Source organism: Syngnathus leptorhynchus, chromosome 8, assembly GCF_054491065.1.
Source record: "Syngnathus leptorhynchus isolate UIUO chromosome 8, UIUO_Slep, whole genome shotgun sequence".
Taxonomy (NCBI): Eukaryota; Metazoa; Chordata; class Actinopteri; order Syngnathiformes; family Syngnathidae; genus Syngnathus; species Syngnathus leptorhynchus.
Genome location: NC_141202.1, coordinates 10558699 through 10579064, shown reverse-complemented (window position 1 = coordinate 10579064; position 20366 = coordinate 10558699). Strand labels below are relative to the sequence as shown.

General features: G+C 43.8%; 4 protein-coding genes across 5 annotated transcripts; 1 reads left to right on the top strand and 3 right to left on the bottom strand.

Annotated features, from left to right (window-relative positions):
• Positions 1-290: 290 nt before the first annotated feature.
• xrcc1 (X-ray repair complementing 1) lies at positions 291-8677 on the bottom strand. The gene is made up of 17 exons (XM_085917549.1): positions 8318-8677; positions 8125-8217; positions 7818-7925; positions 7580-7738; positions 7347-7421; positions 7144-7255; positions 6906-7009; positions 6201-6354; positions 5910-6135; positions 5428-5544; positions 3357-3438; positions 3192-3291; positions 2255-2300; positions 1999-2126; positions 1814-1904; positions 1540-1615; positions 291-1424 (listed from the first exon to the last, which is right to left on the bottom strand). Exons 1-17 carry the CDS (start codon positions 8366-8368, stop codon positions 1317-1319), a joined length of 1830 nt encoding a protein of 609 aa, XP_085773675.1. The 5' UTR covers positions 8369-8677; the 3' UTR covers positions 291-1316.
• Positions 8678-8845: 168 nt separating this feature from the next.
• Positions 8846-15576, bottom strand: LOC147052351 (sialoadhesin). The gene is made up of 11 exons (XM_085917550.1): positions 15346-15576; positions 15112-15257; positions 14566-14745; positions 12870-12933; positions 12199-12591; positions 11802-12107; positions 11156-11419; positions 10708-10983; positions 10079-10187; positions 9852-10005; positions 8846-9578 (listed from the first exon to the last, which is right to left on the bottom strand). Exons 4-11 carry the CDS (start codon positions 12913-12915, stop codon positions 9438-9440), a joined length of 1689 nt encoding a protein of 562 aa, XP_085773676.1. The 5' UTR covers positions 12916-12933; positions 14566-14745; positions 15112-15257; positions 15346-15576; the 3' UTR covers positions 8846-9437.
• lim2.5 (lens intrinsic membrane protein 2.5) lies at positions 14615-15626 on the top strand. Its single transcript, XM_085917554.1, has 4 exons — positions 14615-14789; positions 15135-15284; positions 15355-15489; positions 15565-15626. Exons 1-4 carry the CDS (start codon positions 14615-14617, stop codon positions 15624-15626), a joined length of 522 nt encoding a protein of 173 aa, XP_085773680.1.
• Positions 15627-15770: 144 nt separating this feature from the next.
• vsig10l (V-set and immunoglobulin domain containing 10 like) lies at positions 15771-20352 on the bottom strand. Of its 2 annotated transcripts, XM_085917547.1 has the most exons (12): positions 20034-20352; positions 19844-19934; positions 19301-19630; positions 18947-19228; positions 18585-18851; positions 18197-18436; positions 17714-17986; positions 17359-17451; positions 17037-17261; positions 16645-16805; positions 16393-16476; positions 15771-16317 (listed from the first exon to the last, which is right to left on the bottom strand). In XM_085917547.1, exons 2-12 carry the CDS (start codon positions 19905-19907, stop codon positions 16243-16245), a joined length of 2094 nt encoding a protein of 697 aa, XP_085773673.1. In that variant the 5' UTR covers positions 19908-19934; positions 20034-20352; the 3' UTR covers positions 15771-16242. The 2 variants fall into 2 exon arrangements, with proteins under 2 accessions (XP_085773673.1, XP_085773672.1); XM_085917546.1 differs by having other exon boundaries at positions 19844-20352.
• Between the last annotated feature and the right edge of the window lie 14 nt (positions 20353-20366).

The window sequence follows — 20366 nt, the reverse complement described above, 5'->3', positions numbered from 1 at the left end:
ATGTGCGTGCGCGTGCGTGCGGGAAGGGCGTGCACGCGTAGTTTGTTGACGTGAAGGCAGTCGAGCTGACACCTCATTGGCTGAGGGCAACCAAAGCACACCTGAGGGATTGTCAATGACTTGACTGACAGGTGAATCAGCCAATCGAGGGCAAGCCGATCAAAACACCTTAAATATTTCAAGTGATTTTTTTTTTTTTTTTGGTCTGCATGTTTGGCTTAGTCCCAAGATTGTCAAAAACCAATACAGATATATGCATTTTTTTGCATTTATGCAAATGCAATAAGTAGTACTTCCTAAACAATTTTGCAGACATTTAAGCATAATACAGTTTAGAAGTTAGTAAAAAAACAAAAGTTTCTTAATGAACTTCTTAATGGGGCGTTGATTGGTGCTTCCTGTCTCGTTGTGTTGAAGTCCCACCGGGCCAGGTTTCACCCCTAATGAGAATACAAACTTCATGTTTCCAGCTGACCGTGTCTCTGCTCTACCTCGAAGCTTCTTGCAAATCCCCTGCAAACAAGTGGAGTAGACCTACACAAGCCCCTGGAGAGTTCATTATACAGCGGGGAAGAAAACTGTAAACAAAGAAAAGGGAAATAATCCGCCTGGAAACAGACAACGCAAAACAATTCCGCATAAATGGGAAACAAATACAACAAACTCAAACTTAAAACATAAAAACAAACATGGACAAAGCCTAAAAGGCATATAAACTCTCAAACTAAACATTAATTACTGCATAAATATTCTCAAAAATGCCTACAAAAAAGGAAAAACTCCCACCTAAAAAAAATAATCCAAGGACAAATGCATAAAAATGAAAAACTGAGTTGTCAACAGCACCTTTACCTGAAAATCGACATGGTTTATTTGGACAAATTGTTTAGACACGTGAGATGGCTTCATCCATGTTGAGCCTGTCTCGTCTCTTGCGAACAATAATAAACAAAAATGATTACAAAAGCCACTTTTATCACATTTTAAACTATTATCTCATATAAAAGTGGAGGGAAAAAAGGCTGAATAACTGGGACCTCGGCCTGACTTTGGGAAGCCTCATAAAAAGCATCTTATCAGCGCCGCCGACAATCGCAGCACAGCAGCTGGGAAAAATCTTTCACACAAGGTATTGTCGGAGACAGCCTAAGAAGTCTTCTTCCCGTCCCACCCAAAAAAACATAAAAGAGTTTATGCCTTTACACTAAAGTGTAATCAGGCACATGAATCATCTAAAAGTAACAAAATCAACTTCATGAAAACATCAAAAAAGAGATGAACAAAAAACAAGCAAAAGAAAAAGATGTCTTCCTTTTTCATGGCACCACGGTGTACGGCTGGTAGGGCAGCAGCTTCTGACGCTGGTTGATGGCGTAGATCCAAGCCGGCTTGACGAAGTTCAGGTTGCCGTTGTCCATCAGCGCCTACAAATTGTCCCCGGTGGAAACGAGTTCATTCAGAGAAACCTTCCATGGCCTATTTGCCATCCAGACAAAAGTATTGGGACACAACATTATTGACTACATTGACTGAACTCACGTCCTCAAAAGAGTCGTGCCATCCTTCGCTGGTCACCACAAAGTGCACCGTGTCCGACATGTAGTCCTCCAGAACGCTGTGAGGGAGAACATCAACCCACGAGAGGATGAAAGTGTTCATTCCGTTCCATAATATCAGTGAAAAGAGGTCAAGTAAATAAAACAAGTCGTGTGTTTTCTCGGGAGGCAAACGAGGTCATGAATTCTATCATTGCGACCGCGATGAAACCTTAGCTTTTCACCGCTAAACTAAATCCAATGAAATGATGGGTTACCCGTTAAAGGCGGTGATGTAGCGTGTCATTAGTCGTCTCTCGTTATTGGGAAACTTCCCGTAGAGGAAAAAGTGCTTCCCGTTCAGGTAGTCTGCAAGACAGAAAGAGCATCAGCGGGAGGACAAAAGCCGCACCAGATGGAATCCCAACGGTTGCGGACTTGCACAAAGGACGCAGAGACTAACCGGGAAGCTCCGGGATGGGGTGATCCTGGTCCTGCTCTGCATCCGTGTTCTCATCCGTGGAGCCGGCGTAGGGATCCTCTTCCTGCTTGACCGCTTTTGTGGTCTTCTGTCTGTTCTCGCTCTCCACCCTGACACGACAAAACCAAAAAAAAAGCCATCAACTTGTCTTCTATTTATTTACTAAACAGCAGATGAGGGAGCGTCATTGTGCAAGTCATTTTTTTGCCATTTAAATGCCTCGTGTGTGTGTGTTTACCTCTCAAGTTCGTCCTCTGTATCAGCTGCAGAGTCCTCGTCAGCACCTGTGAAACCAAATGTGCATTTGTCAATCCATCGACACACACGCTAACAAGTTGATTTCATGTGCTTTACGTGACTAAAAGTACAATAAGTATTCAAAAACAAAAGAACAGAAGACGTGAAAAAAGAACGACATCCTAAAATGACAAAACCACAACATTTCGTATTTTCTTCTTTCTACACCATGCAAACGGGGTCGAGTCTTAACGCAATCAACGCTCTCGTGTCGGAGAATTAATGGCGTGTCATAGAGTTGGGGTCCAAGCGGAGGGAAAAACTAAATATAAACAGAGCGACAGCGCAAAGGCGGAAGGTTGACAAAGCTCGTGGAGGGCTAATTAAAATGCCGCGCCTCTCGTAGCCGTTTTTATTGCACTTCTTCGGCCACTTCACTTATGGCCTGGCATTAACATAGAAATGAGAATCATGCCCAAGTCCTGTCACGGCTATCGGGCCCCCGCCACAGCACTCAAAATGGCGCCCATGATTTTTGTGTCCTTTAGAGTGTTTCAGAAATGCGACAACAACACAGACCTACCAAGTGTCAATCATTGTTCTGACACATTAAATCAATTTGGTACATAGCAGATAATTCTTCTTCTTCAAAAAAAGAATGGCAGGATGGCTTGTTTATTGAAATGAAATTATACATAGTAAACTACCTAAACAACAATAATTACATAACACTGCATAATTTTGTCTTTCAAAATTAGCCTAGCTTAATGCTAACATAACGTGTAAATAACATCTACAGTATGCCTCTGTCGTTATAAACTTTTAACCAATGACATCACAAGATAAACTGTATAAAAACACATTTGAACTGAAGATACGAGAAAATGGATTACCCTGAAATAAAAAATAAATAAAAAACACATAAAATTTGGACCAACCTGGTTCGTCGTCCACATCAGTGGAGCCGGCATACTCATCAACGTTCGTCGTCTCTGCCTCCATTTTCGGAGTCGCTGGTCTCGACTGCTTCTGCGCCATCTGTGAAACCAAGACCAGGTCTGACAAAGAGGCCACCGACAAACATCCCACAATTGCTAAAGTACCTTTGCGCTGGCTTCCTCCTCGCTCTGGTCGTCAATTTCCATTTCGCTCTCTGAGCTTGATTCCCCGCCATCCATCAAATAACTGCCAGGCACACACAAAGTGTCAGCAAGACTAAAAGCCTGTGCGATACTTGTCACTCACCATAAGGTACGTTTGGTTTTTCTTTTCTGTGTGAAGGTTAGTCGATAGTCGCCATTGTTTTTCTTAAATTGTATATATCCCTCTGAAGTCGTAGAACCTTTTTTCCGCCAATTTAATGCTTCAAAGATCTTTTCATAGCCACTTTATAAATGCAACACCTCTCGCTCAATAAATACATCTTTATTCGTATCACGCTTTTGCAAAGGCTTTTGCCGTAACAAAGTGCTTTACAAAAACATAAAACAATACAAAAACCTTGAAAAAGGTTTCAGAGTGTTTTGTGTGTCTTATTGGCAAAACAAATGACTAATTGAATCATTGAAGTAGAAAGTCTGCTGATATCTTTACAGTGAAGGTTAAACTCCTCATTCCAAATATTTATTGTCTTTCAAAAGTTAAAAGAAAAATCTAGCAATGCTCTTATTATGGTACCTGCGACGTAACTCAAACTCCATTTAATGAAATCTTGAACAATGTGTTCGATCGGATGAAAGCTGCCATGTGGCTTTTAGACATGCTGCCTCTTGGCGGGTGACGCAGATGAAAAAAATAAAAATAAGTGCAAAATGGCTTATTATGAGATTGATTTGTTCACAGACAATCAAGTTAAGATGTCGACTGCAGCGTCTAAGAGCACCTGGCCCAAACTGACTGATTTGTTAACAACATGAGTTTTGGGGGAATTTTACAGGCTCGTAATGAAAAAGATTTCAAGCTAGCGCGCATGTGCCCCGTACACGTGCCGAGGTGACATTTTGGCTTGGAAATAATTAGAAAATGTGACAGTGTCATAATTTCCACTCACATCTTTGTTGTTTGTGAAGCTAATTCCAAGACCAGAGTCAGAAAGCGGAAAATTGGACAATGAAGAAAAGCCGCGCCAGGCTATTACTTTCTCTTTTAAAGTACATTTGATGCGAAAATGACATTTCTGTTCTGTTGCTCAGTGCAACACAGTCAAAGGGGATGCTCATTCAAATTAACTCCTGTTCCAGGTTCACCAAAGGACAAGTATTTTTGCTCTTTGAGTTTGGAAGTTGATAATAACACAGTGCTAACTTTCTTTTAGCACTAAAAGCATGAAGGGACTTTCTATTGCTCTTTTTTTTTTTTTTTTTTAAATTGAAATTAATGGAAATATCTTTAGAGATGTCACATAATGGCGTACGTGCATCAGCATAATTAGCGGTAACTTGCATGGTGACGTCGCCGCGGACACTTGGGCAGGTATTCAAGTGTTCATGCTCCGGGCCCTCCACGCCATCAAAGTAAGTGCTGGCTTTAATTAAGCATAGCAGATGCGGCCCAGTTAAAAAAAAAAAAAAAAAAAGATTATCAAAGCACAAGCGCTGCACAATGGTAAGTGGGGTGAATGTGTTAGCTGCGTAACGGCACCGCACCTCTGGGAAAGACGTTGCAGGATGAGCCCTCGCAGCTTATGCATGAGACCGCATTGCCGAACGAGGATCTATCGTGTAATTAATCAAACGGGTGAAAAACTGTTCACTATCTCGATGAGGAAGATGAAGCGTCACAGTGCTGTCGTATGAAAGCGATCATCCATTTTCAAAATGAGTAATGACTCCGCTCCAGTCCGTCGTGTGTTCGGTATTTGTAAGAATGGGTTCAATTGGCAAGGTTGCACGCTTGGCATTTTTTATTTTTTAAAGTATTTTAGAGGGCAAACAAAATTGGCAGAAAATTTTTCTTTTATTCACATGTCTGTTGGTCTATCATATTTATTCAATTAATTCAAATTAGGGCCTGACCGATTGATTGTCAAAATAAAATACTGATCGACTGGCCGACTGATTTCAAAAAACACAATGTATATAAAAACAACCCCGATGAGAATTCTGTGTTGTATTTAGTGTTTGTCAAGCGGTGACGCCGCGTGCCCGCGCTCTCCCCTGTTCACCTGTAGCTCACCTCTTGTAGGAGAGTTTCTGTTTCCTTTTATGGCAGTCCATCACCCATTCTTTGCGCACGATCATGCCGCCCGCTGATTTCACTTGGCTATACTTGGGGGTGTTAGCGAAGGCACAGCTGGACATTAATGGAAGCAGAGAAACAGAGACGCACACACACACAGGCACAGAAAGAGACGGGATTAGCTGCACAGGGAGTGCAAGCGAGACCCATTTTCTGTTCTTCGCGTCTCATTTAAAATCAAGACGGATGCCGTGACACTTCGAGACCGGGAGCCGGGTTGTATGAATATCAAAAATAGTCCAATAAAAGACAACATTAATTTGGCTGTATTTTGTGGTGGCTCTTTGTTTTGTTTCAACACCCAAAACCTCTATGTACCCCGTATTCGGCATTAAATTTAAACACAGTAGATAGAGATTTAAATGGAGCCGGGAAGAGTTCCGTGGTGGATGCAGCTCAACATCCCAAAGGTGACTCACATGAGGTGCGTCGCGTCGGGCGTCCAGTCGGGCCGGTACTTTGCTCCCATGTCCAGGGCCTTCTCTCTCAGGTCGCGTCTGAAGGGGTTTTGGAAGCCGCTGAGTACAAACACCACGCCCTCCATGATGCGCTTGAAGGGCACTTGCTCGGGACTCTTCACGCCTTTGGACGGCTGCTCTTTGGCTTTGGGCAAACTCTCACGCTTCTTTTCGGCAGATGCCTTTGCTAGGTATATAGAAATTATTCAATGAATAAAATATGGTGGTAAGATAGTATGGTAGGCGTCACACCTTTGGAAGCGCCTGGGCTTGGTGTGGCCGTCTTGACTTTGGGAGTTGCGGGTTTGAATTCCGGCGAGTTTCCCGGGGTGCTCTTCTTGGCGGGAGGAGGGCCGAGAGCCGAGTGACGCTCTTTGCTGAACTCAAACTTTTTCTTTGTGGATGCCTAGATAGGTTGGTAGATATAAAAAAATAAATAAAATAAAGGAAATATTGATTGGTGATCGCTGATGATTTAAGCGTGTCGCCTGAATGAACAGCAAAAAGAAGCCATTAGGTTCTAAGCAGTCTGTGATTATACAACGCCGTGCTAACGTCAAAGACGGCAAAGCGCCTTTTGTCCACATTCATCGTCTGACCACGTAAAAGCCGAGTACATCGGCGAGTGTCAACGGTAAATGCTCGCTCAAGATGCCATGCACCAAAGCAGGAGTCTTCCCAAATGTGAGGGGAAAAAAAAGGGCTTATTTTCCCTTATTGTTCTATAGTCGTGTTTATCTTTGTTGTGTTGAATTGCATGAACTAACAAACACCATTTTTGTGCAGTTAAGACTTTCCTATTATCGAGCGCTTGAAGATTCGAGTGGTTGCCAGGCAACTGCTCATTGAAAATCAACATTGCCTTGGAAAAACTACTGAAAATGGGAAAGGTGGGACATTCTGAAGATGTTTGTGATGATTTCTAGGTGTCCTCGCGTGAAGGATGATGCCAAGTACCTGTGGCGAGGTGGAAGATGACGGCGAGAGGCTTGCTGGGGCGGTGGGGCCAGCAGCTTGCAAGGCAGCGGCGGCGTAGCTCAACTTGTTACTCTGCGGCGACGCTACAAGAGGAAAAAAAAAAAAGAGCATCAGATGAGCACAAAACATCTCGTTCATGTCTTTTAATTCTGCTCCCCTAGAAATAGATTTCATTCGAAGCTCAAAAGCGTTATCTTGAGCGAGTAAATGTATTTGCCTTTGGGGGAAGTATTGGACTTGGCGCTGAAGAAAAGACTACCAGGCTGAATGCCGGAGCCCGAGGCGGGATCGTCCTCTTTCATCCGGAACTGACCCAGCTTGGTCAATTTCTGCTCAGGCAGAAAGAAGGGGGAAAAAATGAATATTTTTAAAAGCAAAACAGGATTTAAGTGAGTCAATAAAAGGTTATGTGTGTGTTACCGGGGATGTAACTGGAGGGTCATTTTTGTCCGGGGGAGAATGAAACTTGATGAAGGCCAGACCATACGCTATGTTCTAAAAAGAGACGCATACGTGTTTGAAATTGTCCGCAAAAAAAAAAAACGTTTTACAAGCAGTTCATATTACTTTCTTTCAACCCTACTTAAGTGCACAGTGTCAGTAAATTAGTGCGTTTACCAGTATGCTCACTCTCTGTTCAATAAGAGCCTTACTTTACTGTAAGGTTGACTGCAGACAATTTTCACCCGGTCCCACTTCTCCTGCGCCGTGCTCTTCTGCAGCTGTCCGGGTCCGAAGAAGCGCACTCTGTTCATGTTGGTGCCGTTGCGGCTTTCCGTGGGCGACATGAAGGACGATGTGACCAGCAGCACCTGAAAAGCCAAACAGGTTTGAATTTGTAATATAACAAAAGTTAATTAAGGAAGGAGGAGAAGTGGGTAAGATGGATACCTCGTAGTCCTGATCTCTGACAGATGATGAGTTCCCCACCAGTACCTCCACGAATGCAGAGCCTTCATTTCCAATGTCGATGCTGTGTACCTGCTCCTCCTTCTCAAACTAGAAATGCCAGAAAGGGGAAATTGTTGACAAACGTCAGTGAATCTTTAGTGTTTTGGAAGAAAAAGGAAATAGTTTGTTTCAACAAATATGTATACAAATGCAAATAAGTGAATCTGCGGTTGGCGAATGTATATGCTCTGTAGGTCTCATTCTTCGCAGGAAGTGACGTCACTAGGAGCCTGAACAAAACTGTCACCTGCAGAATGACTGACGTCTGCTTCTCTCCAGCTCGGGCAGCTTTCCACTTTCTGTACGTGTCCGAGCTCAGCAGATTATCCGCCTTGTGAGTCTGTTGTTTGTCACAAGGAGGACGCAAAATCATGTTTGCAAACAACTTTACACCAGTTAAAATGAAGCTTCTTACAACGCAATGGAGACATTTTACTTACATTGTCCTCTGTGCTGCACGATACGACGTGCTGGAGTTTGATTTCGGGCATAGCGGACACTTTTAAATTTAATAAACGCTTTTAGGATGGGTAAACGGTAATCGTAATTTACTAGACATACATTCGGGAGAGAAAATAAATACTTTAACCACGAGAAAGGCGTCCGATTGTCCCCTGTTAGCGAGCTAGCAAACAATAGGGGGTAAACTTTTTTCCCCCGTCAACCCCCCCATAAAGTCACAGAATTCAAATGTATTGTTCAGTAACGATTCACTTTCATACTTGCTTACAATCAACAAGCGATGCAATTATATTACAAAAAATGGCACACTGGAGAATTTCCCACCGAAAACCTCGGTGTTATTGTGACGCTATTCCGGGATGTCCAACCAATCACAAGGCGCGTCTTTTTTCTTCTTGTCATTTGATTATGTGTCAGAATTCAATTACTGCCACTAACTGGTCAAATAGCACATTGCAAGTGCAAATATTTGATTGCCAACTGTCAATTCACTTTTGTTGTATTTGTGGTTAGGTTTAATTGATATTCTTTGTTTTCTGCGAGTTATTTTTCTCTTTTCTTTCCTTCTCATTTTTAAACATTGTATTAGTCTGTTCTTTTCTTTTTTAATATTCTTTGCTTATTTTATTTAAGGTTACTTTCTTTGGTGAATTTATTCTCATCAATGTAATGTAGTTTTGTTTTGTTTTGAGAAAACAACGCTCATATTTTATCTGGTTATTTTGATTCAATTTACTTTATTTCAATTAGATTCATGTCGTAATTTCATTTATGACCCAAACTATTTATAAGTATCTTTTATTCATTGTGTTTTTAGGCAACATTTGAACAATACAGAACACGCCACCGGGTAGATATGATTTATATTCAAATTATGTTTCAAGGGCTGGATTCTAGCAAAGAAATTACATAGTCATTGTGATATGCTTTGTGACAAGTTGAATTATTTTTTATGGCGTCCTTTTTACTGAGGAACATAAAACGTCTTCACAAGAATCCATTTGTGTGCACCCGAGCGGCCCAGATCAAATCAAACAATACAAAGTGGCCATCGAAGCTTTTACGCGGTTCGTCATTACTCAGTGATTTTTTTTATTTTTAGAGGACCTCCAGGTAGATGGCTGATTCCACATCAGCTGTAATGGCGTCTTGCACTTCTCTGACGGTGACTTGTGTGTCCAACCCTTCGCGCGGACCTCCTCGCCTTCTCTCGCCACCCCTTCTGCCCATCGGACGTACCTAACAAAAGAAGGCCATCACAAATGTGGAATGAGGAACTCATTAGAGTCTAAAAATAGTTGAGTAGAGTTGAGTCATCATGATGATGACTCAACTCTACTTGACTAATAGTAGAGCACTATAAAAACAACAACCGTGGCTTTAAAAGAGTGCTGCAAATCAATGGTACAAATACAAATATTAATGCATTTGTATTTATATTAGGGAAGTTCATTACAATATTTTTGAGTAACCAGCGATATTGAGTATCGTTCGGGAGTGTTGCTGCTATACTTGCTTGTTGCGCACAAAACGTGGTGTGCAGTTCTGGTAGAGCAGCTGGTAGCTTCCGTTGGTGTACACGTGGCTCACCTCCGAGCAGTTGATGTAAACAGGCATGCGGGTCTGGTACAGGCCAGCCCCTGATGGACGTTCGCTCAGCACGTGTCTGACAGGACAGAAAAACTTATAAGTTGCGAGTTGTGCTCCAAAACGAGAGAGCGATCATATTATTGACTCACTTGATGGACTTCTTGCGATGGCAGTAGCAGAAAACAAGCACACCCAAGGAGATACCGAAGAGGATGACGGCGGCAGGGGGAACCAAAAACCACATCAACCGCCAAGACCCTGCAGTTTCATTTTTCAGTTGTAAATCCAGTACATAAAATAACCTTGTTTAGATTTTTTTTCATGGATGACATTAGACCAAGGATTGTCAAACAGTGGTCCGCGGAACTCGAGTGGTCCGTGGCGGGGTGACAGGTGGCCCACGAAATTGGAAAATAATACTTTTAAAAATAAAATCAATTTAATATTTAGACTTGATTTATATTCCAGCGGCAATGGAGCACTGGTTAGCACGTCTGGCTCCCAGTTCAGTTCCAGCCCTCCTTGTGTAGAGTTTGCATGTTCTCCCTGTGCCTGGGTGGGTTTTCTCCGGGCACTCCGGTTTTCTCCCACATCCCAAAAACATGCATGGTAGGCCAATTGAGCCCTTAAAATTGCTTGGAAAACCCCTGCTTTAAACCTTTTTTTTTTTTTACTGGACTGACAGTGAACGAATTCAATATTGCATTTTAGCAATTTATTTTTCTCTGGTGCCGTCACATTCATGAGAGTCTACAATCTGCCATGTATTCGAACTCACCGACTCCTGCTTGGTGCTGCAACAGCGTCACCGAGTCATTCCCAAGGGTGTTGCGGGCCAAGCAGGTGACTGTCTGCAGCCCTCCGTCCACGTGGCCCCTCAGGGTGGCCGTGAGGGCGTCAGCCGAGAGCGAAGCGTTGTAGCTGCGCGGCGGTGCGCTGTTATTGACGCTCCAACTGATGGCGGGCCGCGGATTGGACTGGGCCAAACAGACGCACCGCAGCATCCCATCTGCCACCATGCAAGTTGATGAGAGGCGTTGGATCACGGGCTTATCTGGAGGAGAAAAGACTTTAAATAAATGTTATTTATAAAAATAAAAAAAAACTCTGAGGTTATTTTGTTATTTACTTTAAAGCCTTTGTTATTGGATTATGATCATGGCTTTTTTTACATGCATACATTCAATATATTAGGAACTTGGATTTTGCCCCAAAAGCAAAATTACATTGAACGTTGAGGACGGTGGTCCGCGACTGGGCGCGTCCCACCAGATTCTCAGCCACGCAGCGGACCGCTGTGTCCCGTGTCACGTTGTATAAACGGACGGTGTGCGTGCGTTGGCCCAAGTGGAACGTGCGGCCGCGGTGAATATAAGACCAGCGGTACTCGGACACCGGTGGGTCGGCTTTGCATGAGCAGGCCAGCAGGGCGCTGCCCCCCTCCTGCACTGTCAAGGTCTGCACTTGAACTGTCACATCTTTGGGTGGGACTGCAGGGTGGAGAAATGGAATTTGTTAAAAAATATAGCAGGATGTTATGATCAATTTAGTACTAAATGACATATAACTGAGCACTCCAAATTGTCCCTAGGTGTGTGTGTGAATGGTTGTTTGTCTCTGTGTGCCCTGCGATTGGCTGGCAACCAGTTCAGGGTGTCCCCTGCCTATTGCCCGATGAGAGCTGGGATAGGCTCCAGCACGCCCGCGACCCCCGTGGGGACAAGCGGTACAGAAAATGGATGGATGAATGGATGACATATAACTTGTTGCTAGGCAGAATTTGTAGGGCACAATTACTCCAGCCCCAATGAATATTTAAAATCAATAAGACATATTGTCACAACATGCCCGTTTTATGTGATAGGTGCTCACATGTCACATGTAGATCCTTGAAGGCGGTCACCATATTGGCTCTCGGGTAGCTGAGCTCACACCGAAGGCTCACCTTCACCCGGCTCGACACTTTGAAGGTGAGCGAGGTCTGCAGCACCGGCAGCTGATTTTGGGTGTCGAGGATCCGCACCTCCTGGTCCCCCACCGGCTGCACTCCTCGCTCCCATTGCCAACGAAGGGTCGGGGGTTCGGAACGGCACTGGTAGCTGACGCTGCAGTTGAAGGTGACCACCTGCCCGTCTGCGGTTGAGGACACGCCGCTGATAACGGGAGCCTCGGGGGTGTCTGCCGGGTGAGATGACATCTGTCATCTTGATGCTAATATGATATGTATGCCGCATTGACGGGACGCCTTGGAAATACCGACTAAACTCACCTACAACGTCCAAACTGAAAGACTTGGCCCTCCCCCAAGCAGAGTCTCCAGTCCTCTTCAGGGACACCTCGTACGTCCTGGCATCCTCCGCGGTGACCTCGTCCATCCTCAACGAGCAGTCGCCGTCCTTCACCGGACCCGACAAGGAGATACGGCCCCGGAAGACGTTGCTGACCTCCTCCATGTCTCCGCTATTGAAGGCCACGCGGGATTGGCGGAACAAAAAGAATTGGGCGTGACCTCGCAGGCGTACCCGCACGTCCACCTCGGTGCGTTTTTCTGCTGAGGGCGTGAAGGAGCAGGGGATGCTCACGCACGAGCCCACCACTGCGAGGACTCGGGCGGGTATGGAGGGCTCCAGAGGGGAGGCCTGCACCCCTGCAAACAAGGCTGCTGATTGGTGCACAAGATATAAAATAAGAATTACATACTCATCCAGATTTAATTCAACTGTGCATCTATACAGAATACATATCGATTCCGATTAATTGACATTGTCATAAAAAATTTACTTGGCCTTTTTTAGAGGCAGGAAGAAGAGGGCAACTATCTCGCCCTTTTTTTCCCCCATAATGTGAATAAAATATCCCGCAAGTTGTACAACTTTTGCATACGAATTATATGTCATTATATGTATGAATTATATGTTATAAATGTAGATTGGTACTCACCAAAGAGCAGAGGCCACATGAGTGTCACGACGACGTCCGCATCCATATGACTTTGCTGTCAACACTGAATAAGGAGAGAAAGAGGAAGCGGATTTAGGATGAAGGACCCCGGACGTGATTTCACAATGACCTTCGCCTCATTATCTCGCGGCTAAGACTTATTTTCTTGATCTGATTTGTAACCTTTCTCATAATGATTGGCAATGCAGAGACAGGAGGAGGCAAATTGAATCAAAATTAGAATCCAACATTTATTTCGACAGATTTATGATGACTATATTTTTGTTTTCGAATTGTTCATCTCTGAAGATTGAGATGCTGATTGCAAAGTGTCAAATATGCAAATCTATGTTGCAAATGAGCAAGATGGTCGGTGAGAATTTAACTGAACAGAAGTACTGACTTGCTCCAAATTTAATATAGTGTGATAAAGTTTGTGCGTGTGGAAAGTTTCCGAGGTGACACTTGACTCATCTTCACATCGTTTCCTCAAATTTGCTCAGGAGATGCTCACCGGACAAGTCATTAGGGAAACCTGCAATGTCATTGTTCAAAACAAATAAATGAGGATGAATGGGAAATATAGTTTACCTTTGTACTGCATATTTTCAAGTTGTTCCTGATGAGATCCTTGTGTGTTTGTTAGAAGCTTTGCCTAAATACTCAGCTAATTCCCATTTAATATTGTGTAAAGTGTCAAAAATAAATAAGAATATATGTAAAGTAATGTTCTGCCGCTCGTTTCTAATATTTGTCCCTTTACTAGCACTTAAACACTAATTTCTCATGATCCGTTGTCGTTGGTACTATGCTGATAACGCTGACATCATTGACATGAGACAGAAACAGGAACAACGTAGATAGTTAGACCATCTCAGCAAGAAACACTTCTCCATGAAAATTAAATTTAGCAGAAAAACTAACTGCATGATGTGATGAGAACCCTGCCATCTCGGGCTAGCTCAAAATAACAAATATTACAATTTTAATGTTAACGACACAATATGTACAAATTGCATCTTAAAAGTTCGGACATTTTTACAATCACAAATCTCAGAAATAATGTTTATCGTGCCATCTGCTATTGTACGAATGTGGAACGGCAGCTTCATTCTGGCACTTTAGATGCACAGATCCATCCGTCTGGTGTATTGGAACTTCTTAAAAAAAACTGTTGGAAAATGACCTGTCAAAAATCAAATCAATAAAAAAAATATCAGAAAAAAGGAATAATATGAAAATGACACCCATGTCATGTCGTTTTTGGTTACGCCGGGCGCCCCCCCTTGTTATCTCCACACCCGATGCCCGGTGAAAGAAAACGTGCACCTCAGCAGCTTCTATTGAGTGACGCAGGAGTGCAAGCCTTTGCACATCCCGGCTTTTCCAGAAGAACAATCCCTCTCCCGCTCAACACTGGCGGCAGCGGCACCCCCAAAAACACACCCAGCCCGCCCCTAAAGGATTTTGCCTTCATCGACAGAAAAAACACAGGGGATAACTTTTTGGACTTGGGCCTCAGGGGTCCTCTTTTGACGTCGCGCTCGCTAGCCGACTTCAACTCTCGGTTGCTCTCGCTGCCTGAGGAATTAAGGTAAGGTGGCGCGCGTACTTTTAGGGAGAAAATATCTTCCGCAATAAATAAATTGATAAGTGTGTGTTATTTAAAAACAAATATTCATCATAATATAATTACCTCCACGTTGTTAAGGGCCTGAAGAAGCCGTCCAAGGCTCTCGCTCACGATGTACAGCTTCATGGGAGGGGGGCTGTTTTGCGCCATCGTGGGGAACATCTTGCTGGTGGTCTCCACAGCCACCGACTATTGGATGCAGTACCGCTTGTCGGGTAGCTTCGCCCACCAGGGCCTGTGGCGCTATTGCATGTCGGGAAAGTGCCACATGCAGACAGACAGCATCGGTAAGTGATTGCGGCTGTGACAACCCAAATATTTACTTTTACTTCCCATCACTGGAATATTTTTCCCCCTACTCAAGTTACATAGCATTAAAGGTGTTTCATTTTTTGATTTCAAGAGCTAGACATTCAAATAAGGGTGTGTAGACTTTATATGTCCACTTTATGTATTTATAAACTACAGTAAAGTGCTATTTGAAAAATGCTTTATTAAACAAATTGTTTTTTGGGAGGAGCTGGAACGGATTAAAGAACTTTCAGTTCATTTCAATAGGACCAAATTATTTGACATGCTTGGTCAAGAAACGAATGAAACATTTTGTACCTTGTTTTTTTTTTCTCCCCCAGCTTACTGGAACGCCACGCGTGCCTTCATGATCCTCTCAGCTATGTCCTGCTTTGCCGGCATCATCGCGGGGATCCTGTCCTTTGCTCACTTCTCAGCCTTTGAGAGATTCAACCGCTCCTTCGCTGCTGGCATCATGTTTTTTGTGTCAAGTGAGTGGCAAACAAAACAAATGAGGTGTTGTTAAAAAGTTGAAAAGTGTCATTTTCTTACCGGCTGTAGCGCTGTTTGTGCTGCTGGCGATGGCCATCTATACGGGGGTGACGGTCAACTTCCTGGGCAAGCGCTTCGGCGATTGGCGCTTCTCCTGGTCCTACATCCTTGGATGGGTGGCGCTGCTCATGACCTTCTTTGCAGGTACATCAAAACTCATCATTTGGGAGAAAGCATATGCAATAACGGACATGTTTGTTATTGTCTTTTGTGTTGTAGGTATATTCTACATGTGTGCCTACAGGATGCACGAGTGCAGAAGAGTGGCTGGCCCACGTTGAAGGCGAGGCATGAACGCGTCATCCAGGGCGTCAAAGATGACGACTATAAATGCTTCCCAGTGGGAAATACACAAGAGAACTTTAAAAAGCAATAAAATTTGGATTTACCTATGTGCTAAAATCCGTATTTTATTATTTGCAGTAAAAAGGTACAGTAAAAAAAAGAATACAAATTGAAACTAATGAATTGAATGGTATTTTAAACAAGTATTATATTGGAGTATATTTTCATGTACATTTACATAGATGAATAAATATCCAAACTCATCTTTGCCAAACCGAGAGCAAGTGAGGTACGATTGTAAACCCTTTTAACAGTATATACACATGTACCAAATGATTCCATTCTAAATGAAAAATACTGAATATCTAAAATCTTTGCACATGGCATATTTTTACTGTCAATACACACAGAAAACTTTTAAGCAGAACAATTATAATAAAAAGTATTTAATTATATAATAATACTAATTCAACAACTAAATATTATCACAAAAAGACCATTAACTACAGTTAAATTTGTGCTAGTGTATACATTTATTTTTATGAAAATTTTCTGATGATATGTTACAATACAAAATGAAAAACAAATCCTACTGTGCAAAATTCAACTGGCTCAGACTGTTGTTGCAACTCTGACGGGCGGTGGGGGGACAAAAGTGGGCGGGGCCACAGAGAGGCTGGACGGTGTCTGCAAGATAAAAAGAAACTGCTTGTTTGTCACTTTTCTCCCCTTAAATGCGGCAAAGGCAGTCGGAGGAAGCACCTGACGCAATCTGTTGTAGTCGGGGGGAGACTTGACGCCTCTTGGCAGTAAATTCTGAGGCGTCTGCGTCTGGGTGGTCGTTACCTGGACACAAGGGGAAAAAAAATTCACCTACATTTTTTGAAGGGGGGGGGGTGCTGTACCAATACAATTTTATACGATCCCACAAGATGGAGACAAAGCCTTAATAATACGGTTGTTTTTTTTTCCTCCAATCAGTTCGCTTGATTTAAAAAAAAGAGGCTTTTAGACCTTCTCGGCAGCTCTGGACACCGGATATCTGGTCTGCTGTCTTTTGGCTCTGCTCCAGTAGATGGCCAAATAAATGAGGCCGCACACGAGAAGCAGGAAGAGGAGGCTGCAGGGGATTCCGGCTGCAATGCCTGCAATGGCTGGACCGCTCAGACCCTCAGCTGGAACAAAGATAAATAAGTTAAATAAATAAAATAAATTAAAAAGATAAATAGAGAGTCAGACAGAGTCAGACAGAGTCAGACAGAGTCAGACAGAGTCAGACAGAGTCAGATAGATAGATAGATAGATAGATAGATAGATAGATAGATAGATAGATAGATAGATAGATAGATAGATAGATAGATAGATAGATAGATAGATAGATAAACCACTGTCAGGTATTTGAATACCTGGGCCGATCCGTCTGGCTTTCGTTGGCTGGCCCTCGACCATCAAAGCTCTGGGAAGAACCCGAAAACGATATGTGGATTTGGGATCCAGGTGGAAGATGTCGGCGCTTCGGGCCGAGCCAGCTTTGGGCAAGATGGTGCGGAACGTGTCTGCGTTGCCTTTGGATTGACTGACATTCCCGTCTGCACTCACCAGGGCTGGCCCGCTCATCTGGATGTCAAAACCTACATTCAAACATGTTTGGATTCAGTTTGTATTCAGCACTTGTTGAATGACACAATGTTTACATAAAATATTTATAGTGATACTTTTTTTTTTGACCTGTGACGATGGAGGTGGGCGGGACTTCCCACGTCAATGTGATGATGGTGCCGTCCTTGTGCGGGAACAAACTGAAATTGGAGATGGACGGCTCTGGAGAGATTGGGACAGAAGAGGCGGAGTCAATGGTCAACAGTCAAGCGCTTTGTTCCACGGGAAAACGCAAGCGAGGTTTGCTCTGAGGACTCTTTGTCGTCTTTCATTTAGGGAAAGGAAAGTTGTCAAAATGAGAGGAACAGCACAATAGAAGCCTTATCCTGGGAAATGACTTTAATATCAGCTGAATGACAAGTTAGGATTCCAAGTATGCGAATTAAAAAACAAAAAAACTAATGAAACTAGTCAAGTGGACTACCTTGCAAGCGGATGTGCTTTGTGCGGCCGCCCAGGAGGTTTCGGCAGGTGCAAGTGTAGTTTTGGAGGAGGAGTACACTGACGTTGCGATGACGGATATCCAAGCGGGCGGTGTCATCACTGATGAGGTCACCGTTCACGACCGGCTCGCCACCTCGGAACCACGACACAGTGGCAGGAGGCGTGGCCCGGCTGAGGCAGCTGATGCTCACCACTATTTTGCCCTCAGTGTCCACGTCGGTTCTCACAGTCGGGAGGAAGTTCTGCGGACTCCCTGACAGAGGGAGGAAACACTCCGTGATTATTTTGGTGAAACTCATCAGCACACACCAAATATTGTGCCAAGGCTCTCTTAAAGGAATGACAGTAAATTCGATTTTTTTTTCGTAAAAATTTGCACTTTTTTTTAGGGACAAAAAATGTTTTTTGAGGGCGGAAAGAAAATTCCAATTTTGGGGTACAAAAAAAGTCACATGACACCCACCAGCCATAACATTACACTTGCTGTTTTCCACGGGATGTTGTCCCTGGCATGTGACAATTTTGCCGTCCAACTGGCTCGATACGTTGATGCTCAAGGTAAAGTTCTCAAGGCTGCTGTCGTCACCAAAATCCGGGAAAGAGAGCCTGGCCGGCGGCGTTCCGCCCGACCACTGGCAGCTGTACCGCAAGCGTCGGTTGTCCTCGGACACCACGGAACACTGCGGACCTCCTGGTGGTTTGTCTGTACCGGTGAAAATATATTCTCGTGAAATAATACATTTATTTTTCTATTGCTTGGACTTCACTCTTATTTAAGATTTTCTCAAGACTTTGCATAACGTTATTAAAAAAAAAATCTAAAATTACATTCAAATGTATTATCAGCATACCATAAACATTTAGCGCGACATTCTTGTGTCGTTGCGCTCCTGTCCGTTGGTTGCGCAGGTCACAGGTGTAAAGGCCATTTTGCTTGGTCTGCACTCCTGTGAGATTTAGGACACCCATGGGGTTATCAGACAAGGTCTCGCCATCAAACGTCCACCTCACGAGAGGCTGGGGTGCCCCGTCCGCCAGGCAGGACAGGGTGAGCGAATCTCCTGGTAAGTAAAAGTCCTGAACTGGGCTAATTTGGATGCTGGGCTCATCTGGACCATCTGCAATTGAACACAGAGAAGATCAGAACTGAATGATTTACATATTAGATATATATTTTCATATTTCTTCTTATCAATGTTAAAACTCGGCATACACAAGACAGTGACGTTCAAGTCCAGAGTCACGCTGCTGAAGGGGTTGCTCAGCGACACGGTGTACCGTCCCGTGTCGTTCCGGCGGGGCTCACGGACCGCCAGTGTGCCGGAGCTCAGCGAATAGCGCGAGCCGCCTTTTCCATCTGCTACGGGCCGGCCGTTGAAGAACCAGCGCTGCTGCTCCACCACACCTCGCAGCATGTGGTACTGCAGCTGCAATTGCTCGCTGCCCTCTTCGATTAAATCCGGAAAAGCCATCATTGTTAAGTTCTCGAAGAGTTCTGAAGTAGAAACCCACCAACTTGTAAATAGGTGGTTTATTTTCATAAGAAGTGTAAAAAAGTTTGACTCACCAAAGACCCTCAGAGTGAAATTGAGGGAACCGGTACCCAAACCAGATTTGGTCATCTCCATTGTGTAGTTTCCGTCGTAGCCCAGCGGCACGTGGACAAAGCTGAGCGATCCGTTGGGTTCCAGCCTCAGCACTTCCCTGTATTCTTCCGCTACATCCGGGGGGGCGTCTGAGCCCACTGTCCAGGTAACAACGGGCAGGCGGCCTTTGAACCAGGTCACGGCCGGGTCCGGCGCCCCATCGAAGGACACGGCCAGGGTGAGGTTGGCGCCCGCGAGGGTGTCGACCTGGGCGTCGCCCGGTGCAGACACGAGAAGCTGCCCGTTGGTACCTGACATTTTAAAAACAGGCAAAATATACTAAGTACACAAATAACACAACACACCTTACACTTTAGCTTATTTACAGATTTGCTTGCTAGGCTGGGTTAAGATTTGTCAATTTACTTTGTGTGTGAAGTGCTGCTTCCATGAGTGAAAATAATTTTGTATTTACTGCAGGAAATCACCAAAAGCTAACGATAAGAATAAAAAAGGGTACTCACCAGAAAAAGCAAAGCCCAAAATAATCATCAAAACTTGACCACTTAATCCTTCATACGTCTTCATTTTTAAGGAAAACAAGAATTGTGGACCCTTTGAAAAGTATCAAAAAGCCATTTTTAAAGTGAGGACATATTAAGGAGGCGTGTGAAAATGTCCTTGAGGGGAGACAGCGGCGTCACCCGAGCATACCTGTGCTGCTCCACATTGAAGCCACACCTCTTGTGGAGCCTTGGCCAATCACGCAGAACTCGAGCGAGAGTGCCTGCTGATTGGAACGCGACCAACGGTGCAACTTGTCGAGTCAGCGTTGAAGATATTTGTGTTGGAAACAATTACAACAATCATGAGGGAAAGTGGAGAAATTCATGAATATTTGGTTTGTTGTTATAACTGAGATGTGTGTGAAAATGTCACTTGAAGTGCACAGATTAGATTGTTGCAGGATTTGACATTTTCATTTCTTTTTTTTACTGGTCAAAAGTGACTTGTGGTGTTTTTTTACTTTGGGTGTTTTTTTTTTCC

Bases quoted from the DNA above. Each gene is read 5' to 3' on its own strand.
- xrcc1 (XM_085917549.1), bottom strand. From the start codon at position 8,368: ATGCCCGAAATCAAACTCCAGCACGTCGTATCGTGCAGCACAGAGGAC. The intron at 7,422-7,579 runs GTAAGGCTCTTA...GTCTCTTTTTAG, and splicing joins GCAGTCAACCTTACAGTAAA to AACATAGCGTATGGTCTGGC. The intron at 2,127-2,254 runs GTAAACACACAC...TTGTCGTGTCAG, and splicing joins ACAGAGGACGAACTTGAGAG to GGTGGAGAGCGAGAACAGAC.
- vsig10l (XM_085917546.1), bottom strand. From the start codon at position 19,907: ATGAAGACGTATGAAGGATTAAGTGGTCAAGTTTTGATGATTATTTTG. The intron at 19,631-19,843 runs GTGAGTACCCTT...TTAAAATGTCAG, and splicing joins TTTGGGCTTTGCTTTTTCTG to GTACCAACGGGCAGCTTCTC. The intron at 18,852-18,946 runs GTATGCCGAGTT...GTTCAATTGCAG, and splicing joins CTTGAACGTCACTGTCTTGT to ATGGTCCAGATGAGCCCAGC.
- lim2.5 (XM_085917554.1), top strand. From the start codon at position 14,615: ATGTACAGCTTCATGGGAGGGGGGCTGTTTTGCGCCATCGTGGGGAAC. The intron at 14,790-15,134 runs GTAAGTGATTGC...TTTCTCCCCCAG, and splicing joins CATGCAGACAGACAGCATCG to CTTACTGGAACGCCACGCGT. The intron at 15,285-15,354 runs GTGAGTGGCAAA...TACCGGCTGTAG, and splicing joins CATCATGTTTTTTGTGTCAA to CGCTGTTTGTGCTGCTGGCG.
- LOC147052351 (XM_085917550.1), bottom strand. From the start codon at position 12,915: ATGGATGCGGACGTCGTCGTGACACTCATGTGGCCTCTGCTCTTTG. The intron at 12,108-12,198 runs GTGAGTTTAGTC...CTCACCCGGCAG, and splicing joins TTTCAGTTTGGACGTTGTAG to ACACCCCCGAGGCTCCCGTT. The intron at 9,579-9,851 runs GTATAGCAGCAA...TTCTTTTGTTAG, and splicing joins GTTTTGTGCGCAACAAGCAA to GTACGTCCGATGGGCAGAAG.